At 52.0% G+C, this 17,864-nt stretch overlaps 1 protein-coding gene across 1 annotated transcript in view; it reads right to left on the bottom strand.

Moving 5' to 3' along the window:
- The window catches only part of SLC6A11 (solute carrier family 6 member 11), a 95,444-nt gene extending 77,953 nt beyond the window's left edge, over window positions 1-17,491 (bottom strand). Inside the window, exons 1-4 of the mRNA XM_040994889.1 lie at window positions 17,197-17,491; window positions 14,167-14,301; window positions 13,920-14,060; window positions 10,535-10,625 (exon numbers count right to left, since the gene is read on the bottom strand). Coding sequence (XP_040850823.1) covers window positions 10,535-10,625; window positions 13,920-14,060; window positions 14,167-14,301; window positions 17,197-17,431 — 602 coding nt within the window. The 5' untranslated portion in view covers window positions 17,432-17,491. The remainder of the gene's footprint in view (window positions 1-10,534; window positions 10,626-13,919; window positions 14,061-14,166; window positions 14,302-17,196) is intronic.
- Between the last annotated feature and the right edge of the window lie 373 nt (window positions 17,492-17,864).

Raw genomic sequence — 17,864 nt, 5'->3', positions numbered from 1 at the left:
TTTTGGCTGTTGCAGCCACTTGGGGAGTGAATCATCGGATGGAAGATCTTCCTCTCTGTCTCTCCTCCTCTCTGTATATCCGCCTTTCCAATAAAAATAAATAAATCTTAATATTTAAAAAGAAAGAATCAAATGAGAGACTGGCACTGCCTGTCATGCCAGCATCCCATGTCAAAGTGCCAGTTCTGGTACTAGCTGCTCAGCCTGAGTCAGCTCCTTGCCAGTGTGCCTGGGTAGTGACAGGTGACGGTCCACTGCTTGAGTCCCTGCACCTAGGTGGCAGACCTGGAGGGAATCCTGGCTCCCGAGCTCAGTCTGGCTCAGCCCTGGCTGTTGCAGCCACTTAGATCACGAAGAAACAGATGGAAGATCTCTTCCCCTGTCTCCCCACCCATTTTAAATAAGTAAATAAGCAGATCTTTCAGAAATGATTGAATAAACTAATATTCACCTGTGGAGAGTGGAGCCGCGCCTCAAAGATGGCGCTTGCTGACCATTGCTTCGTGGCACAAAGGTGGTAAACAGGTTTTGGGAAGTTACTGAGGATTGGGCTGAGCACGCAGGGAAGCTACGTGACCTAAGTCATGATTGGTGTGCTTATCGCATGACGTGAGGAGCTGTGTATGGATTGGTTTGTGCTATGTAAAAGGTTGTGGGTAAGAAAATGGTTAAAAAGGAGATTCCCCTGGGCACGCTTCAAGGTTATGCTGTAATCGCTTCACTGTAATAAATCTTACAACTGTTGCAACTTTTTCTTTCTTTTCTTTTCTTTGCCACTACGCTTGAAGTCTTGACCAATAAACTTTTTAAAGAGTCTTTACCGTATAGGGGTTTTGCTCGCGGGACGAGGGACCCCGATATTCACCAAAAATGACATGATAAATTAATAAGTTATTAAAGATTAGCAGGAAGAAACCCAGCCATCAACCAGATTATTCGAATAGGAGGGGTCATTATAATGACAGCTTACAATGCAAATGCTACCAAAAAAGAAGCACAAAGCAAAAGTGAAACCATTTCTCTCTGCGCCTCTTACTCCTCCCCATATTCCTCTGCAGGATCTCTTTAAAGTTTCCTTTGCATCTTTCCATATAAGTGCTATTGGCATAAAGCCATACAGATATACTTAGACATATTGTACTCCAAGTTGAGCAAGCCTGATTTGAAAGTGTAAAACTCAAAATTCCAAAACTGGAAACATTTTAAAAACATTTGTTCTTTCACTTGCCTACTTAAAAGGCCAAGAGGGCAGTAGGGCAAGGTTACCTTCCATATGCTGGCTGACTCTCCTGCTACAGCTGGGGCTAGGCCAGCCCAAACCTAGGAGACAGAAACCCAACCCAGGTGTCCCAGGCAGGTGGCAGGAGACCAACTACTGAAGCCAACAACCATTCTCCCAAAGGGTGCATGAATAGAAAGCTGGGATTGGGAGAGGAGTTGGAACTCCGGCCTGAACACTCAGACGTGGGACTGCTGCATGGGGTCTTAAGCATCATGCCAAATGGCCATTCCCAAGTCAGAAACATGTTAGAAGTTGAGGTGACACCACAAGTAAAAAAATCCCATTCTCAACCTCATGTGACAGGTCAAGGTGAATCTTTATGTACATACAAATATTCTCAAATTCGAAAAAAAAAAAAAAAAGGAAACACTTCTAGCCTCAAACATTTTGGACAATGATCACAAACTGGTTCCTCGCTATCTTATCCCTCTTTCAGTTAGGTGGATCTTTGAAGCATTTTCCACAGAAGCACACTCTCTGCCTCGCCCTCTCGGGGTAGGTGTGGTGTAACCAACAGAGCCCCTGTTGCATGCAAGAATACTTTATGTATGTTCCTTTTTCTTTAACCTTCACAAGCAGGTCATGGCCACGCTCAAGTTGGTGCCTGCCAGTGTATTCACACTGCAGACAAACTTTGAGAAGTGAAATTTGGGGACAAGCACTGGTGCACCCATGTGCTGAGTGTTAACTGTTCATTTGCTTGTTCCTGCTGCCTAAGACAAGAGCCCTGAGCTTCAGGTAAACCCAGAGCCTCTAGCTGCCCATCAAGGATGTCTGAGGTCAGATGACAGCATCTTCCAGCAAGTGGTGGCTGCAGAAACACTAGCACATCAGCGCACAGTTCTCATAGCCGCTTCAGCGCACGGCACAGCCCAGCCAAGAGCAGCACTGTCCTCCAGAGCTGCCTTCCCCAACCTAGCATCCTGGACCCCAGCAAGTTCCTCCACCGCACCCTTGTCCCCCATCCCCTCACCTTCAGAGCTCCTCCCTTCTCCCAGCTTCTCTGGCCGTTCTGTACTCAGCTCCACCAGTGGCCTTGCTCCATGCTGCTGCCCAGAGCCTCCATGGATCCTAGCATACAGCAGGTGCTCAACCACGACTTACACTGAAGCTCCTTCCCATTCCCATCTACAGGGAACACATTCCCATACTCCAACACATGTCGGAAACTGCAGGCCGTGCAGAGTCCTATATAGACTCTGTTTTCCCCTCTGCCCACAAGAAAGTTTAATTTGTAAACGAGCTCAATGGAAGAACAGCAACACTGTAGCTGTGACCCAGCATACCACCCCCCCCCTTTTTTACTCTTTCTTTATTAGATAGAGAACTTTGACCCTTTCACTTAAAGCAAGTTCTTCCTGGCTTCTTTTTGGCATTTCTGTTTCACCAGCGTCATTACCGATGTGCTCTGAGGACACTGCCAAGTGCAATGAAGGTCGCCTGGACACAAGGACAGCACACCGTGACAGATGACCTGAGGCTGACGCAGCCGGTGAGTGATGGCGGGTGGATAGCAAATACCACATGGATACACTGAGAGCAAGATACTTCACATCCTGGCTGGGACACAACAGGATGTCGCAAGGTTTCGTTATGTTATTCAGAAAGGCATAGGATTTGGTACTTATTTTTTCTAGAATTCCATGTTTTGGGCCTGTGGTTGATCACAGGCGATTGACACCATGGGGAGCAAACTGTAGAGCAGCAGAATGACTTCAAGTGAACAGATGCTCCAATCCCTGTCCTCTCCCGCAGACCCAGATGCAGGCAGCATACACACACACACACACACACACACACACACACACACACACACACACACACACACACACACACGCTGGGTCTCTGTGTTCCCACCGAGGCTCTTCCCACCACCTGGCACCTCAGCAACTCACCCAAAATATCCATCAAGGGAAGAAAAGGCACTGCAGGCTCACCCTGTGGGCTGGGAGGGGAGCCCAAGCCTGGTGGATGAGGTTTCCCCACAAAGAATGCTGCAAACAAACCACACTCTCAGGAAGCTGGGTAAAGCCTGCCTAAACGGAGCATTTGTCAGGTGCTTTCTAAGCACCATCCCACCAGATGCTCTCAACAATCCCAAAAGGTGGGCACAGCCATCCCACTGTCAGGAAAGCAAACAGGGTCTCAGAGAAGCTGAGCTGCTGGATCACACACTTGGCAGGTGGCAGAGGACATCTTAAATTATCAGAACTGGCAGACCAGAACTTGTCTGCTCAAGTCTACACTTGAGCCACGTGGGGGTGATGTGTTAGGGATGAGACTTCGGGTGGGTAATCCAAGCTGGGACAGTTACACGGGGTCACCTTGTGTTCAGTGCTGACATGGGGAATGGCTTTGGGGAGCAGCCCTAGCCCTGCACAGGAAACAGGTCCAGCCCAGGTCACGGCAGGTCCGGTCCAGGTATGAACCTGCACCTGCTGAGTCAGAGGCTGGAGCTGGACATGAGCCTCAAATAACATGAAGGAACTCAGGCACCCCACTTAGAACCCACTCAGATCCTCAGAAAAAATCATCTCCCCTAATCCTCATGGCAGCCTGGAAGGATTGGTGAAGCAACCTCCATTTCACAGAGGAGAAAACCAACCACAAACTACTGCAGTCAGACCTTTCTGAAACCACGCTGGGCACAGCAGAGGTTTCCTTCAATCCTCGTGTCAGCCTTGCAGGTGGAAATGAGCCTTTCTTGCTGACAGAGAGACCCTCAGCCCAAGGGCTTTGGAAACACTCACTCATTCACTCCCTCCCTCTTCCATCTTTCATTTGCACAGATATTTGCTGCATACCACAAATGTGCTGGCAGGGCAATGTGAACAAAACACCCCCATCATTGCCTACGTGGGGCCTACATGCTAATCCATTAGAAAGAACGAGAAGATGCAAGTAAACAAAGGCACAAGGACTTCAGGTAAGAACCATGTGGACTTAAGCCAGAGCAGGGGCAGAGTTGGGGCTGGAGTCCTGACTCCAGTGGGCAGGATGACAAATGGAGTGAGAGGCCATGGTAGGAAGGGGCTGGACACCTGCGGACACAGTGAGCAACCTTCCAGGCAGAGGGGACAGCAGAAGCCAAGAAGACATTCAAGCCCAGAGCACCCAAAGGACTGAAAGAAGTCAGGGTGCAAGAGGGCAAAGGGCACAGCAAAGAAGCCCCCGAGAGGGAGGCAGGAGGTGCCCCATTCCACCTGAAGAGGCAGCTGTCACTCTAGCTTCTCCTCTCGAATGTCATGTCCAAAGACTATTAAAATGTCCACCCGACTAAAAATTTGAGAGCTCCTCCAGTGAAGACAAACTAGAAAGATGAAGTGTCATTATTCCAAACAAAGAATGCCCTTACATCTTAACAAGGACTCAGCACCCAACATGCTGTTGGTCGTGTCTATTGACTGGACACCCTGCAGATGTGATTCTGTGTATGCAGTGAGCATGGAGGTGTTCAGAAAGCCCTGGGCCTGCGGAGGCAAGTCACCAGCCATCTGACATCGCAGGGCTGGCTGCACATCTGCTAACACTGCATTCTCTGCTAGAGGACATGAGCTCAGGACTGCAGCTGAACAACTGTGCAAAACAGGTTCTGAAGGGACACCAGAACATCCAATTCTGAAGGACGACTCGGGGAAGACAACTGCCTCTCCCTCACAGACGCCCTGCCAGTCAGAATCCAGAGCTGATCAAGGACCAGGGTGGCCCTCAGTAGCCAGGCCACACATTTAAATCAGACCTAGAAAAGGCAAACAAGGTACTAAGAGTGGGCTGGGTGCCCAGGGTTGAGGCAAAGCCACGGTGAGTCACATGCAGGAGAACAGAGCCTTGTGAATACTGTGGGAACCTGCAGGTTTCTCTCAATGACAAGCACCTCCTTTTGCACAAATGCTGCAGACAGTCAGAGATTCCTGGGGTGGACATCCTCCTTGTCCAGGTAGCATTGGCCAGACTGAGCATCCTGGAGGTGAAGGCAGCATGGAAAGACAGGAGGAACAGCATGGAGATCTGGCAGCAATGGAGACTGGTGGGCCAGCCACACAGGGGAACAGCAGAGAGACACGGTGAGGACACTGGCTCAACCCTGGAAGGGCTGCCACACAGAGAAGGAATTAACCCTCAAATGTCACAAACTCAAGATCAACTCTGAGCTGAAATGAAGGCAGACCTTCTTTAAAGCATAGTGTTCTCCACTGTATTCAGTGGACACATTTGGGGGTTGGAGGGTACACAGGGCAGGGTAAGTGACAGAGGAAAGATACCAATTTATCCCATAGGAAAAGTGGCTTAAGGGACTGGTTTCATCCAATGTATGTGGACACAGCTTCTGGCCCTTCTCATAACTTGTGCGAGCTTATTGGGCTCAGCCACAGCACAGAATAAAATAGCTATGGGAGTCCTAATGGGAACTCTGCAGGGCCTACCGCTCAATGTGAGGAAACACAGCTGCGTTAGGACCAAGCCTCCCTGCCCATTGGCATAGTATATCGCTCAAGTCTGCTACAACACCTTGACCAGTAGACTCTCCTTGCACAGCTCAAAGGCTTCTGGCAGGATGCTCTAAACATCCCACATCTTGGAATCTCTAAATTCCAAGCTCACCTTTTGGGGAGGAAAAAAAAAACGGTGAATGAGAGCCGTCTAATAAAAGTATCTGTAAAACGGTGTCTCACCTGCCTGTGAACACTTCCAGGACACAGAACACAACATTGTGTGCAGCTATGGGTACAGAGGCTGCCTGAACAGAAACCTAGAACTATTGCATTCACGTCCCACCAAAGCTCCCTTGGAATGATTGGTCAGCAGATAAAAAGGTCCTTAAGTGTGAGGACCCAGGAGAGCTGTTCCTTCCTGCCACTCAGTGTCCAGGAAAAGCGAGCAACAGATTCTGCACAGGGAGTCTGGGAGTGACCAATGCTGCTGAGTGAAAAACTGAATGACAGTGTGAGTCCTTGCCAAGCCCTTTTGGCTGTTCTCATGAAGAATTTTCTCAAGTAAGTCACCTGCCTACCTGCCTTCCCCACCCATCCATCCATTCTGAAAATGTTCACGGAGGGCCTTCCATAGCCTGGCAGGGGGTGTAACACCAGAAGAGGTTCACCTTCACCACAGTCCATGGGGACACAATGAAGAAACTCCCCGAGCGAACAGGAAAGCCACAAGAGCTTCAGGGCAAAACAACAGGCACATACACAGGAACCTGGTCCAGTCTAGGATTTCAGGACTAGCTCTCTGAGGGCCAAAGAGACTTCATTTTCTACCAATATGCAATTCCAAAGCAGGTCTCCGTAAACCACCGCAGCCCAGGAAACGATGGCCCAGCGGATCAGAAAAAAAAAAAAACAAAACAAGACAATCTCACCCAGCACAGAGACCCCCACCTTAGCACTTACGAGAGATTTAAAAGTTCACACACACACACAAAAAAAAAATGTTTAAAGAAAACTATGCCTGGATTTCAAGATTTTTTTGTACCCAAAGAATCTCCTGTTTTAATCTATCTATCCTATAAGCATTTTGAAGTTCCTCCTATCTTACAGATGATCTATCTGTGACTATGATTTGGGGTCTGTGGTTGGTAATGAGATAATATGAAACTTTGTGACCCTAAGACCACAGTTCAGCAACACTACTCAACAACGCATCTTACGAGGCCTCAGCAGACAGACAGCTGGGTATATCGTGCTCATGGACAGGAAGGCTCCACTACAGATGACAAGCCTCCTCGAATAAACCGGCCGTGAGGAGTGACTCAAACATTGGCCCTGAAGACCCCTGCCATTTTAAATACCTTAAATATTTAAAATAATTTAAACATCTTAAGTATTTAAGTATCATTTTAAATAGCTGCTTCCCCTAGGTCTTGGTTTCCTTACGTGCCTTTTAGGTCCAAATTTTGTTGTCTGCCAATCCACTGTAACTTCATAACCCTGTTCCCACCAATCCACTGTAACCTCATGACACCTTACCTGACGGCCATACCCAGTGGTCCCTCCCCCTAGTCCTTGTCCACTGCCACACGTAGCAATGCCCTGCAGCCCTGACCAATCCCTCATAGCCCATACACAGCCATGTCCACCAATCCCTCATTGCCTCCTGATGCCCACTCCTGGCCATAAAGGCATACTGCATGCATGCCACCTGCTTCTTGCTCCTCCTCTCTCTCTCTCTTCCCTTGGAGCCCCCTCCTGCCACTATGGCAGGAGATACCCCTTTCCCTCTCTCTGCCTCCACTCCCGCCCCCGTGGCCATTTTCCCTGCTGGAATAAAACCTCCTGAATGGCTCACTGCACTTAGTGTTCCGGGATGTGGCAGCAAATTAAAAAGAGCTTATATCAAAAACAGTTGACGCTGAAAGGACCTAACAGCTGCGGTCTCACCAGACATCCCCCCACAAATCACCACGGGGTGGCTTCGTCCTTGAGGTTACCGTTGGCTAACTGACAAGGCTGGTTCTTAAACTCACTTGGAAGGTGTTTCCTTACTAGCTCAAGGCTGATAATGAAGCTGTTGTTGGTATCAAGGGAGAGACAGACAAAAAGAGTAGTGGACCAGAGAGCCCAAAAACGCCTGTAATTCTAGGGGGAAAAAACTATTCTTAGAAGCTGAGACTATAGTCGGTTCGGAGAGGCTGATCCATAAGCACCACTAGAGAACTTGGTTATTTACATAAAACAACTGGACTTCTACCTTCCATTAAGAAAACTAAATTCCAGATAGATTAAATTCCTAAACATGAGAAAATTAGACTTTTCTTAGAAGACAATATTGTACAGCTTTGGGGAAAGGATATGTCTTTAAGTAAGACAACAACAGTGCCGATCATGAAAAACCAATGGAGGTAAAATGTGGGACTGCAAGTCAGATGCCAGTCAGGATGTCCCACACTCTTCCTCTGGTTGCTGTCTTGAGCTTCCCGCTCAAGCAGACCTGGGGAGCAGCAGTGATGGCTCGCATCACCCACAAGGGAGACAGACCTCCCCACTCTGGCCTGGCACAGCATTTGGGAAACGAGACAGTGGGTGGGCACTCTCTTCTGTCTCTTAGTCTTTGGGAAAAGCAGCAGGAGCAGCAGCAAGAAGCAAAGGTTAAGACTGACACATCTTACCTCAATAAAAACTAAACCTGTTTCATGTCATTACATAATAAAGAAAAGCCACATGCTGGGCAAAGACATTGAAAGAACAAAGTATCTAGGGTGTGGCAAGAAAGGACAATCCAAACTCAATAGAATGAGTTTAATTTCATGTTCACAGAAGAGGAAAATCAGAGAACAAAAGGCAGAACAGAAAAGGTGCCCCTGGTCCACAGGTGCCTCTGGCTCCCCAGTGCCCACGGTGGAGGCCTGCTTATGGGAGGTGCCTGGTTCAGCAAGACTCAGGCCTCAGGAACAGGTTCATGCTACAGTGGAGGGGCAGGGTCCCAACAAGAGGGTGAGTTCCACCTGCTTCCTCTCTGCTCCCATCCAGGGACCAGGCACCTTGGACTCCCTATCCCGCACAGCTCTAGGAAATCCATCTGTGGTCTGTAACAGACGGTCTCAGGTCCCCTAATTAACAATGAAAGGAACAGCCTGGAACTTCACTCTCAAGAGCACAGGCGGGGCTGTCGTCATGACATGGGCTGTAGTCCCATTCAGACCCTTCAGGTTCACCCAGAGGATCCAGAGAAACGCAGTGTAGAAGAGGCCAAGGAAATGGTATTCAGAAGGCAGGAGTGTGGAGCTGGACAACAGAGGATGAAACAACTAAAGCTGTGTCACCACAGTCACCCTCCAGACCAACAGTGAGCAAAGGTGTCACAAAGCATGCAGATAATGATACACTGTGTCAAGAAGGCATCCCACCTGGAGGCCCACCCCATGCAGCATGTTGGGATGAAGGGCGTGAGAGGAAGGTTTGCACTGTATCTCAGGAGTTCTCCCTCCCACTGGAATGAATGAGCTAGCATGGGAGGAGTTTGCTTATCCTTCCATTTCCCCCTCCCTCATGTATGTAAGTACACACATGCACACACACACCCATGCATGCAGCCTCTCTATATCACAACCCCCTCCTGGCCTTTCTGCTGTCCACCAGGCACTGAAGCGCTCACAGCCATTGAGCAGATACCTAGGCCGGGGTCCTGGCCTATCCCAGCCTCCAGATGGTTAGCTACAACCAACCCCTGTTCTTTATGCACAGGGACAGCCATTTCAGGAACTCTGCAATAGAATTAGGGCACAGGCATGGACAGCAGGTACATGCACATTTTCAGGATGCGAGAGATGCCTGGGTACCTGGAGCACAGGCACCTGCTAAACAGACTCAAGGCTGAGCTTTGAGGATGAGCCATCTAAAATCAACAGGGTGACCTTCTGAGAGGGAAAGGGAAACAGCAGGCCTCGCCGAGGACCCACACTCTGGCCCTGATGGGTTTGGCGACATCTTCAGCGAGCCAGGCCTCTCAGACAGGAAAGTAACAGGAAGTGACAGGTCCCAGGATACTTTGATCCAGACCTGGAATGCAGCACTCTCCAATCCCCTCTACAGGAATGTCTAGCTCATGGCCACACCACAGCACCCGGGAGCACATAACTCCCGTGGGTGGGTCAGTGTGCAACTTATATAACCTTTTGTGGCAGCCTTGGGAGAGTCATGGGTCCCCTGAAGCCCTCCTAAAATCATGTCCACCCCTGGAAAACCACCCATCTACACCAGCCCTGCCCATGGCTTTTGGGGGTGTCCCTCCTGCTACTGCAGTGCGCCCTGAAGAGTCCCTCCACCCCCTGAACACCCTTCCCCTTGGTGCTGAGACACCTGCCTCTCTAGAAGCCAGTCCATTAGAGTCCATCTTTCTGCCCATACTCCACTCCAGCTGCTGCAAGCCAGCTCACCTGTGCCCCTGGAGGCTTTGGCCTTCCCGGTTCAGCAAGCCCTCGACTCGGCTCCCAGCAAACGCACTCTGGTTTCTCTTTGGCTCATAATGAATTTTTAACGTGTCCAGCCTTTTACCAAGCACTTTCTGCCTCCTACCAGCAGTACGCACACTGACTGTTATCAAGAACCAAGAAGATAGCAACTCTAGCAGCTGCCCTTGGGGGAAACTTCTACCCCTCTTAATTCTCTCTCCTGGGGCAGGGAGATGCACCAAAGGCAGGATGCACCAGGCTGGGGGGAGGGGTGCCCAGTTTTTCTCCAGACCACAGAAACAGAACCAGCACAGAGTTCCCAGCCCTGGGAGAGGGACAGCAGCTCTTCCTTCTCCACTTACTCCCAGAACTCCATGACCGGGGAGGTGGCATTCTGCAGGGACACATGGCTGTGGTTGCTCATGTTCAGTTTCTGGAACTCCACACAGCGCTCTGCAGTGGAAACAAGACAGAGAACACGGGAGGGTTAACCTGGACGAGGGCCGAGTCCTGGAACGGGCCCAAAGCTGATGGTGCCCAAGGCAGTCAGCCGTGGCAGCTCCACAACATCAACAGGCCTGAGAACACGGGGCGGAGGGATCAATATTGCGCAAATAGCCACAGAGGCACAGTGGCATCAATACAGAGGCACAGTGGCATCAATACAGGGTGAAGGTCTTGGGGGCCAGGGATCTATTCTCGGCCCTTCCCACCGGAGCTGCCCTCTTGGACCCCTCCAGCTTGGTCCCCAAGCCTTCGCTTTCCCCACTTCCCCACCTCGGGCCCCTCCATGGCACTTCCCCATCTTGCTCAGTAGCCCCTGTGGGAACAGAGAGACAACAGAAGCTGGTCATTTGTGAAGTCACATGGGCATGGATGCCACCTAGCCTCGGTTTCCTTTACACAATAAGGAGCTAAAATGGCAGCTGATGACAAGATGAACCTGCTTGCACAGGGAAGCCCAGAGCTCTTCAGATGCTCTGCCTGAATTTATTCATTTCCTAATACTCAGAATTCTCAGCTCAAAACATGCGTGTGTTCATCCTTCAAAGCCCAGGACCACCCATGTGGAAGCCTTCCCGCTCATTGCTCCTGGAATTCTAAGCAGGATGGATTTCACAGCCTCCCTAGGGGCTGGCATTGTGAATACAGCTGCAGCCTATCATGATGACATCCCATATGGATGCTGGATTGAAGCCTGGCTGCTCCTCTTCCAATCCAGCTCCCTGCTAATGTGCCTGGGGAAAGCAGTGGAGGGTGGCTCAATGTTTATTAGATCCCCGCTAAAGACATGGAGGCTTGGATAAAACTCCTTTGACCTGACCCAGTCCAAACCATTGAGGTCACCTGGGGAGTAAACCAGGAAACAAAACACCTTTCCCTTTCTGTCGTTAGACTCTGGTTTTCAAGTACATAAATTCCCGAAAGGAATCACTTCTCTCGCATCCCTTAACTTGGAAGAGGAGAAGCGTGAAGTTCAGAACAGCAGGGTTCAGAAAGGTACCCTCTCCCTGTTCTTCCAAGTCTTCAGCTGAATTAACAGCAAACTTCAGTCAGCATTCCAGCCCTGCGCACTGTGGCTGGTGCCCAGTACTGTCCACCACTATGGATGCAGGGCCCTCGATCTACAGAGCCAAACGTGGCTCCCTTAGGTCAGGAGCCCAGCATTTGCTTCCTGGGAGCCCAGGTACCAACCTTCCTCCAGGCCCCTATCCCTTCCCATTTATTGATGAGCCCTCTCGATTGCATCTGTATTCTCTGGGCCAGGCTTGTTTCTGACCATAAGGCAGGTGTCACCTGCTTTTAGAGATGAAAATTTTGCCCAGGGAAAAACCCTGATTGCCTGCCTCCTTTCCACACCCCTGGCAGGTGCCAAACTAAACCCTGAAAGGAGCTGTCCAAGGCGCACGCTGAGTGCTGAGGGGCACTGAGATCAGAAATTAGAGCAACACATCCTGATGTGTCCTGATCCCTTCTCTTGGATGAAAAGCTCTCGGATTTTACTGGGTTCCCTAAAACAGCATTTCACGAATTGTTCTCCCAAGAACCAAAATAAATAAATAATAAAACAAACAAACAGCAAACAAACAAAAAACCCCACAACTTTCTCAGCCGCCCAAGTTTGGCCAGTTGCTTTTGTGAAAATATTTAATTGTGCACAGATGAAATGAGTAGCAAAGTCTTCACGGTGGCACTACTACAACTCTAAAAGTCATATTAAGAACGCTAATTAAACTCCAACAAAAATATGGAAGCAATGCAATTCAAAGTAACACAAAAATGCCACCAGTTGAAATTCAGTTGCTTTCCTAACAGAAGAACTGAGCCAACCAGCAGGAAGTGGTTTATTCCTGGCGAGGCTACTTCAGACTTGGTTTTGCCACCACCTTCCTCTGCAGCGCCCTTTTCCTCCCAACCGGCTGATTCTCAACTGGCCTCCACTGAGCCCCCTGTAGCCCTCACCAATACATGCCGGCTCCCTCCCCTCGACCAGCGCTGTCCTGTGGTCATGCGTCTATGCATCCACCCTTCACTGTGAACAGGTTTTACAGAGTCCGGTGCAGTCACAGGAGGTTGTGCAAACAGCCAAGAACATGTGCGTGTTTATGCAGCATCTTCGGATCATACATATACACACAGCTGCACTCGCCCAGGAGCCCCTCAGAACACATCCTGAATCCTAACTGGACGCCTGTCTTTTTGTGGGCTCTGGACAAAGCAAGGCTAAGAGCCAGAGCCCTCACGAAAAGGGGGTCGGGTTTCCACAAAGCATGCCTGGCAGGGAAATGGGGTGGGGGGCTGAGCCTGCACTTCCCAGATCTAAGGTTCTCTGCTCCTTCCTGGGTCTACACACACAACCGGCAGAAGAGACGGCATTGCCATTCCCCCAACCATGCCAAGCCCTAGGCCCAAGGCTATAACTCCCAGAGCACATCCAGCTCAGGTGTTCTAGTCTGTACTATCAATCATCCCTCAGGAGGGGCAGACCACTTCCAAGCCTGACCTAACCAGTGGGGGATGGCTTATAGTAAGCATACCGTTGCCAGTCTGAAGGCAGCAGCTGCAGGCATGAGGCCTGGGGGGACTCAGAGGCCAAGGTTAGACTCAAATGATCAACTAGTTATGCTTGCTCTGCGCAGAGCCATCTGGGACAGGGCTGATCACGTTTGCCTTCCCTAGAATTATAAACCTCAACCTCAATCAGATGACAAATCAAAGAGCAAACAGAAGGTCAAAATCAAAGGCAATCTACTGAAGTGCTGAGGCCTGCTGGGTCAAGCAGGTGAAGCAAGTGGTTAAAGAAAGCTGGGTGGGACCTGTGGCAATGGGAGGGCAGAAGCCTCAGACAACAGCCGCAGTAACTTTCCAGCAGCTGCCATTGGGGACAGGCAATCTTATGGGCTAGGGCTCATGGGAGCTGTGCATTTCTCAAAGCATCTCGAGGCTTGGGTTTTTACATGAAGTCTTCTGTCTTGTACATTCTGACAACCACACCCTTGCTATTCATAAGCACAGGGAACAACCCACTGTTGTCCCAGCTCTGCCAGTCCTAGGGCTGAAGGCTGCAACTCCCAGAAGACCCCCAGACTCGACCCTCCACCCGCCCCCAAACTCAGCAAGGCCATCCCAGGAAGCTGGACTTACAATGAGAGCCCAGAGGCCACAACTGGCCTTGAAGATAGGGACTTGGCCCCGGTGCCACGGTGCCAGGCAAGAGCAGCAAACACCCTCCCCAGGGAGCCATACCTGTGTTCCACTCATGTCCACAGGTGGCCCAGGGCAGCTCAGTGGTAAAGCAGTTGCTCAGGTAGAAGATGGCCCAGGCCAGGATAATGATGTAGTACACATTGAGGTGGGCCTCAATCACCTGTGTGGCATAGCCAATGCCTGCAAGGACAGAGCGTGAGAGGGTGTGTGAGCCTCCACCAGCCCACATGGCGGCCCGCAGTGCCCAGGCAGCATTTCCTTCCCATTCCCAGAACACGGCCCTCACCTTCAAATAGAGGGCAGATTTTCCGCCAACACGTGATGCCACCTTCACTGGTGAACTGGCCCAGGGCTGTCTCCAGGAAGAACACTGGGATTCCACAGCAGATGAAGAACACCACGTAAGGAATCAGAAAGGCCCCTGTGAGGAGACAGAGGACTGGCATGAGAACCACATCTGGCCATGCAGGAGGTCAGTGAGGAGCACCTGTCACAGGCCACACAAGGCATCCTCCAGGCACTAACCCCAGTTCCCACGGTGAGCCCAGAGCCAGAGCACAGCGTCTCGTATGTGCATCCGAAGTTGGACCATAAGGCACCAGTGTACACCCTAAGCTGGAGTACAGGGTGCCTGCCAATGTGTGTACTCCAAGCCAGAACACGAGGCACCAGTGTGTGTGTCCTGAGCCAGAACACGAGGCACCAGTGTGTGCGCCCTGAGCCAGAGCATGAAGCACCAGTGTGAGCATCCTGAATTGGTGCATGGAGTACCAGTGTGTGTGTGCTGAGCCAGAGCACAGTGCACCAGTGTACATGCCCCAAGCCAGAGCATAGGGTGCCGGCTTGTGTGCCCCAAGTTGGTTGGCCTCAGCTTCACCACCTGCTGAACAGGGCTCTCACTGCTAGACTTGTGACAGGATGGCTGAGCAGCTTGTTTGCTTCTTGGATTCAAATGTGTCATTCCCCAGCACAGGCCTCTTGGTTGCCTATATACCACATCTGTTCTTTCAAAGTCACCCCAATAAACCAGGCAAGAGGGGGTCTCCTTCTTCTTGGACAATGACTTGCATAAATAAATGAATAAAGCCCCACCGTTTCCAGGAGAAAAGTATTCTCAGGGAACTCCTCAACAAGCACAGAGAAATAAGTGGTCCTTGTGTATGGTCCTCGGGATCTCAGGGTGCGGGGGGGGGGAAGCCCTCTCCTCTGCCACACTCCTGTCTCATCCTGGCTGGGGACCTTTCTGGGAGATCAACTGGATGACAGAAGCGACCAGAAGGTGACCTTCTCCAAACCTTGGTCCTCTTGGTACTGGTGACAGAACAGGGAAACAAACCCACCACTCCTCTGCTATCTGGTCTCACAGACAAGGCAATGCCTGAAACCGCGCCTGGCCACAGCGAGGACCGACCAGGAGCTGCGATGCTGATGGCGTCCAACAGCAGGGCCGTGCGCGCCAAGTTTCCTGAGTGACTCGGCTGTGCTGGGCCACTGACCAAGCGAAGACTTCATGGAAAAGGAAGAAGCAGCCACTGTGGTTGGCGCCCTGAACAGGTGTCTCTAAGGAGGTGGACAGTCACTAGGCTGGAATCCCACGACACCAGGCAGCAAAAATTGTGTCCGCTGAGTCAATCAAAATCTTGAGGATCAGAATTAATTGTAAGGTGCTGCCCTAGTCACCCCATCATTTCCCTGTGAGACCCAGAGCCTAACCTAACCAGATGACGCGCACGTGAAAACCAGCGTCATGCAACCAAAGTGTCTGTGCACCCACTGGAGACTTGGCAGGTTTGAGAGGGAAGAGAAAAAAAAAATACAAACAAAAACTTGACTGTAATGACTCACTTTTAAACTTTACTCACTACAACCTTTCAGTATTAAAAAAAAATAAAAAATAAAATCTGTGGGAGAATTTGTAATTCACCAAGCTTATCCTGCTTTCAGGAATGTGTCCTGCTTTGCCTTAACAACTTCCCATACCAAAAACAAAAACACAGGTGATAGCACAGCTCTGGCTTGGCCCTGTCCCAACAATGGGAGGCCCTGCGATGTCTTCCAGTGGACATCACAGTTCAACAGAGGCTGACTTTGCAGAGAGACGCTGGCCTCCCAGCCCAGGACACAGGACTGTCTGGGCCCTGTGCGCTCTCTGCCCCTTGCCAAGCCGCCAACTCCCGCAGCCACTTGGTTTCCAGTGCAGGGCAGCCTGAAGGGAGGAGTCCAGCCGCCTCCTTCTTGCTCTCCCTGCAACTGCTTGTTCAGGAAGTCCCACTCAGTCCCTGCCAGCCGACTTCTGCGTCCCCCTTTCTACGTTGTTGGTGTTGGTGGGTGTGTGTGTGTGTAAGGACTTCTTGCAGGGGTGCAGGCACCATAAAGAATGGAGGGGAACACACAGATCTGGACATTTCCGAAGGAAATAATGCCACTGAAGACTGACAAGATCGCGGCCAGTGGACCTGCCGGCAGCCCTGACGATGAGGAGCGGGGCTCAGTGGAGAGCTCCTTGGGCCAGACACGGCTTCTCAGAGCCAGGGCCCTGGCCCGTTCCCGTAGCATCTCCTGCCAAGACTGGGCTCCCATCACCTCCCTGTCCCTCTCCCCTCCCACCATCTCTAAGCGGCTCATCGGCATGAAGTCAGCGCTGTTGCCGTCGTCGTGGTGGGTGACTCGGGGGCCAGGAAAAGAAACTGTTGGGTGCCAAGTCCTCCACCAGAGAGGCCTAAAATATCAGGCCTGGAAAGGGTCTTCCGAGAGGAGGCCGGAATCAGCAGCAGGCGGGCCCAGAAGTTTGCCCCTATTGTCAACGCCACTCCAGTTTATTTACAACAAGGCCTTGGGGTCAGGATCCCAGATACACCACAGGTTAAACAACTGCCTTCCCCGACTCTTGGCTTGCTCATCTGCCAAATGGGCCCGCTACTGGGTGCACAGGTTGCTAGGAGGAGGCAACGAGAACAGTTCAGTGCAACAGACAGAAGGCATTCCCGGAAGTCCTGAGAAACCGCTACCTCTCAGAGCACAAGGGCCCCTGCCCTCGGGTCATCCGCCTCCATCCTCACCTTAGCTCCTAACTGAGGAATGCCTGCGCTCTGGCAGGTGGCATACTCAGGCGCGAAGCAGCGATGCGCACGCGCACTGGAACACGTGCGCCAGGCCCAGAGGTGCTCCCAGGCACAGGTGGCCCGAGCTCAGGCTCCTCGAGCAGGGTCCCGCTTCACGCAGGCGCGGGAGGTCTCGCGCGCGCGCGCCCCCTCGCTCCCCGCCCCCAACATGCCAGGAGGGGAAGCTCCCGCCCGCGCGTCACGTGCCGGCTCACCTCCTCCGTTCTTGTAGCACAGGTAAGGGAAGCGCCACACGTTGCCCAGCCCAATGATCTCCCCGGCCACGCTCAGCACGAACTCCACCTTGTTGTTCCAGTGGCCGCGCTCCTGTACCGCCTTGTCCCGCAGGTCGCGCACGGACGCCGTGTCGCCACCGGCCAGCGCCTCCGACTCCCGCGCCTCCTCAGCAGCCTTGCCATTGCCCAGGGGCAGCGTCTTCTCCGCAGTCATGGCCGTGCTGGCTGCCTCGTGCGCCGGCCCGGCTCTGCGCCGGCGCCCCGGGCGGGCAGGCTTTTCAGGAGGCGCGAGCGGGCGGGAGGAGGAGGCGGGGGGTGGAGCTGAGGACCGGGCCGGGCCAGCGCGGAGACCGGACTGGGGACTCGGCGGCCCGCGGGGCGCCCACGTCGCCGCCTCGGTCCGGCACGGCCGGCCGGAGAGCCGCGCGCACCTTGCGCGCGCCCCGCACCTAGCGCGCGCTCCAGCCCTGTCTGCACTCCTACCCCCTGGCCTCCCACAAACAAGATAGGGAGTGCCCGTTCCGGCCTAGGCAGGTTCCAGACCCCAAACTCCCAACTCTCCCAACTTTGTCGTGCACACCACAGACCTGCGGGGCTGGTCAGTAGCAGCACCGTGCGATCGGCGGGGGCCGGAGGGAACTGTGTGT

Source organism: Ochotona curzoniae, unplaced genomic scaffold (assembly GCF_017591425.1).
Source record: "Ochotona curzoniae isolate NIBS_2020 unplaced genomic scaffold, NIBS_Ocur_1.0 contig_908, whole genome shotgun sequence".
Lineage (NCBI taxonomy): Eukaryota > Metazoa > Chordata > Mammalia > Lagomorpha > Ochotonidae > Ochotona > Ochotona curzoniae.
The sequence above is the reverse complement of the archived record's forward strand: the minus strand, read 5'-3'. Positions and strand labels throughout refer to the sequence as shown.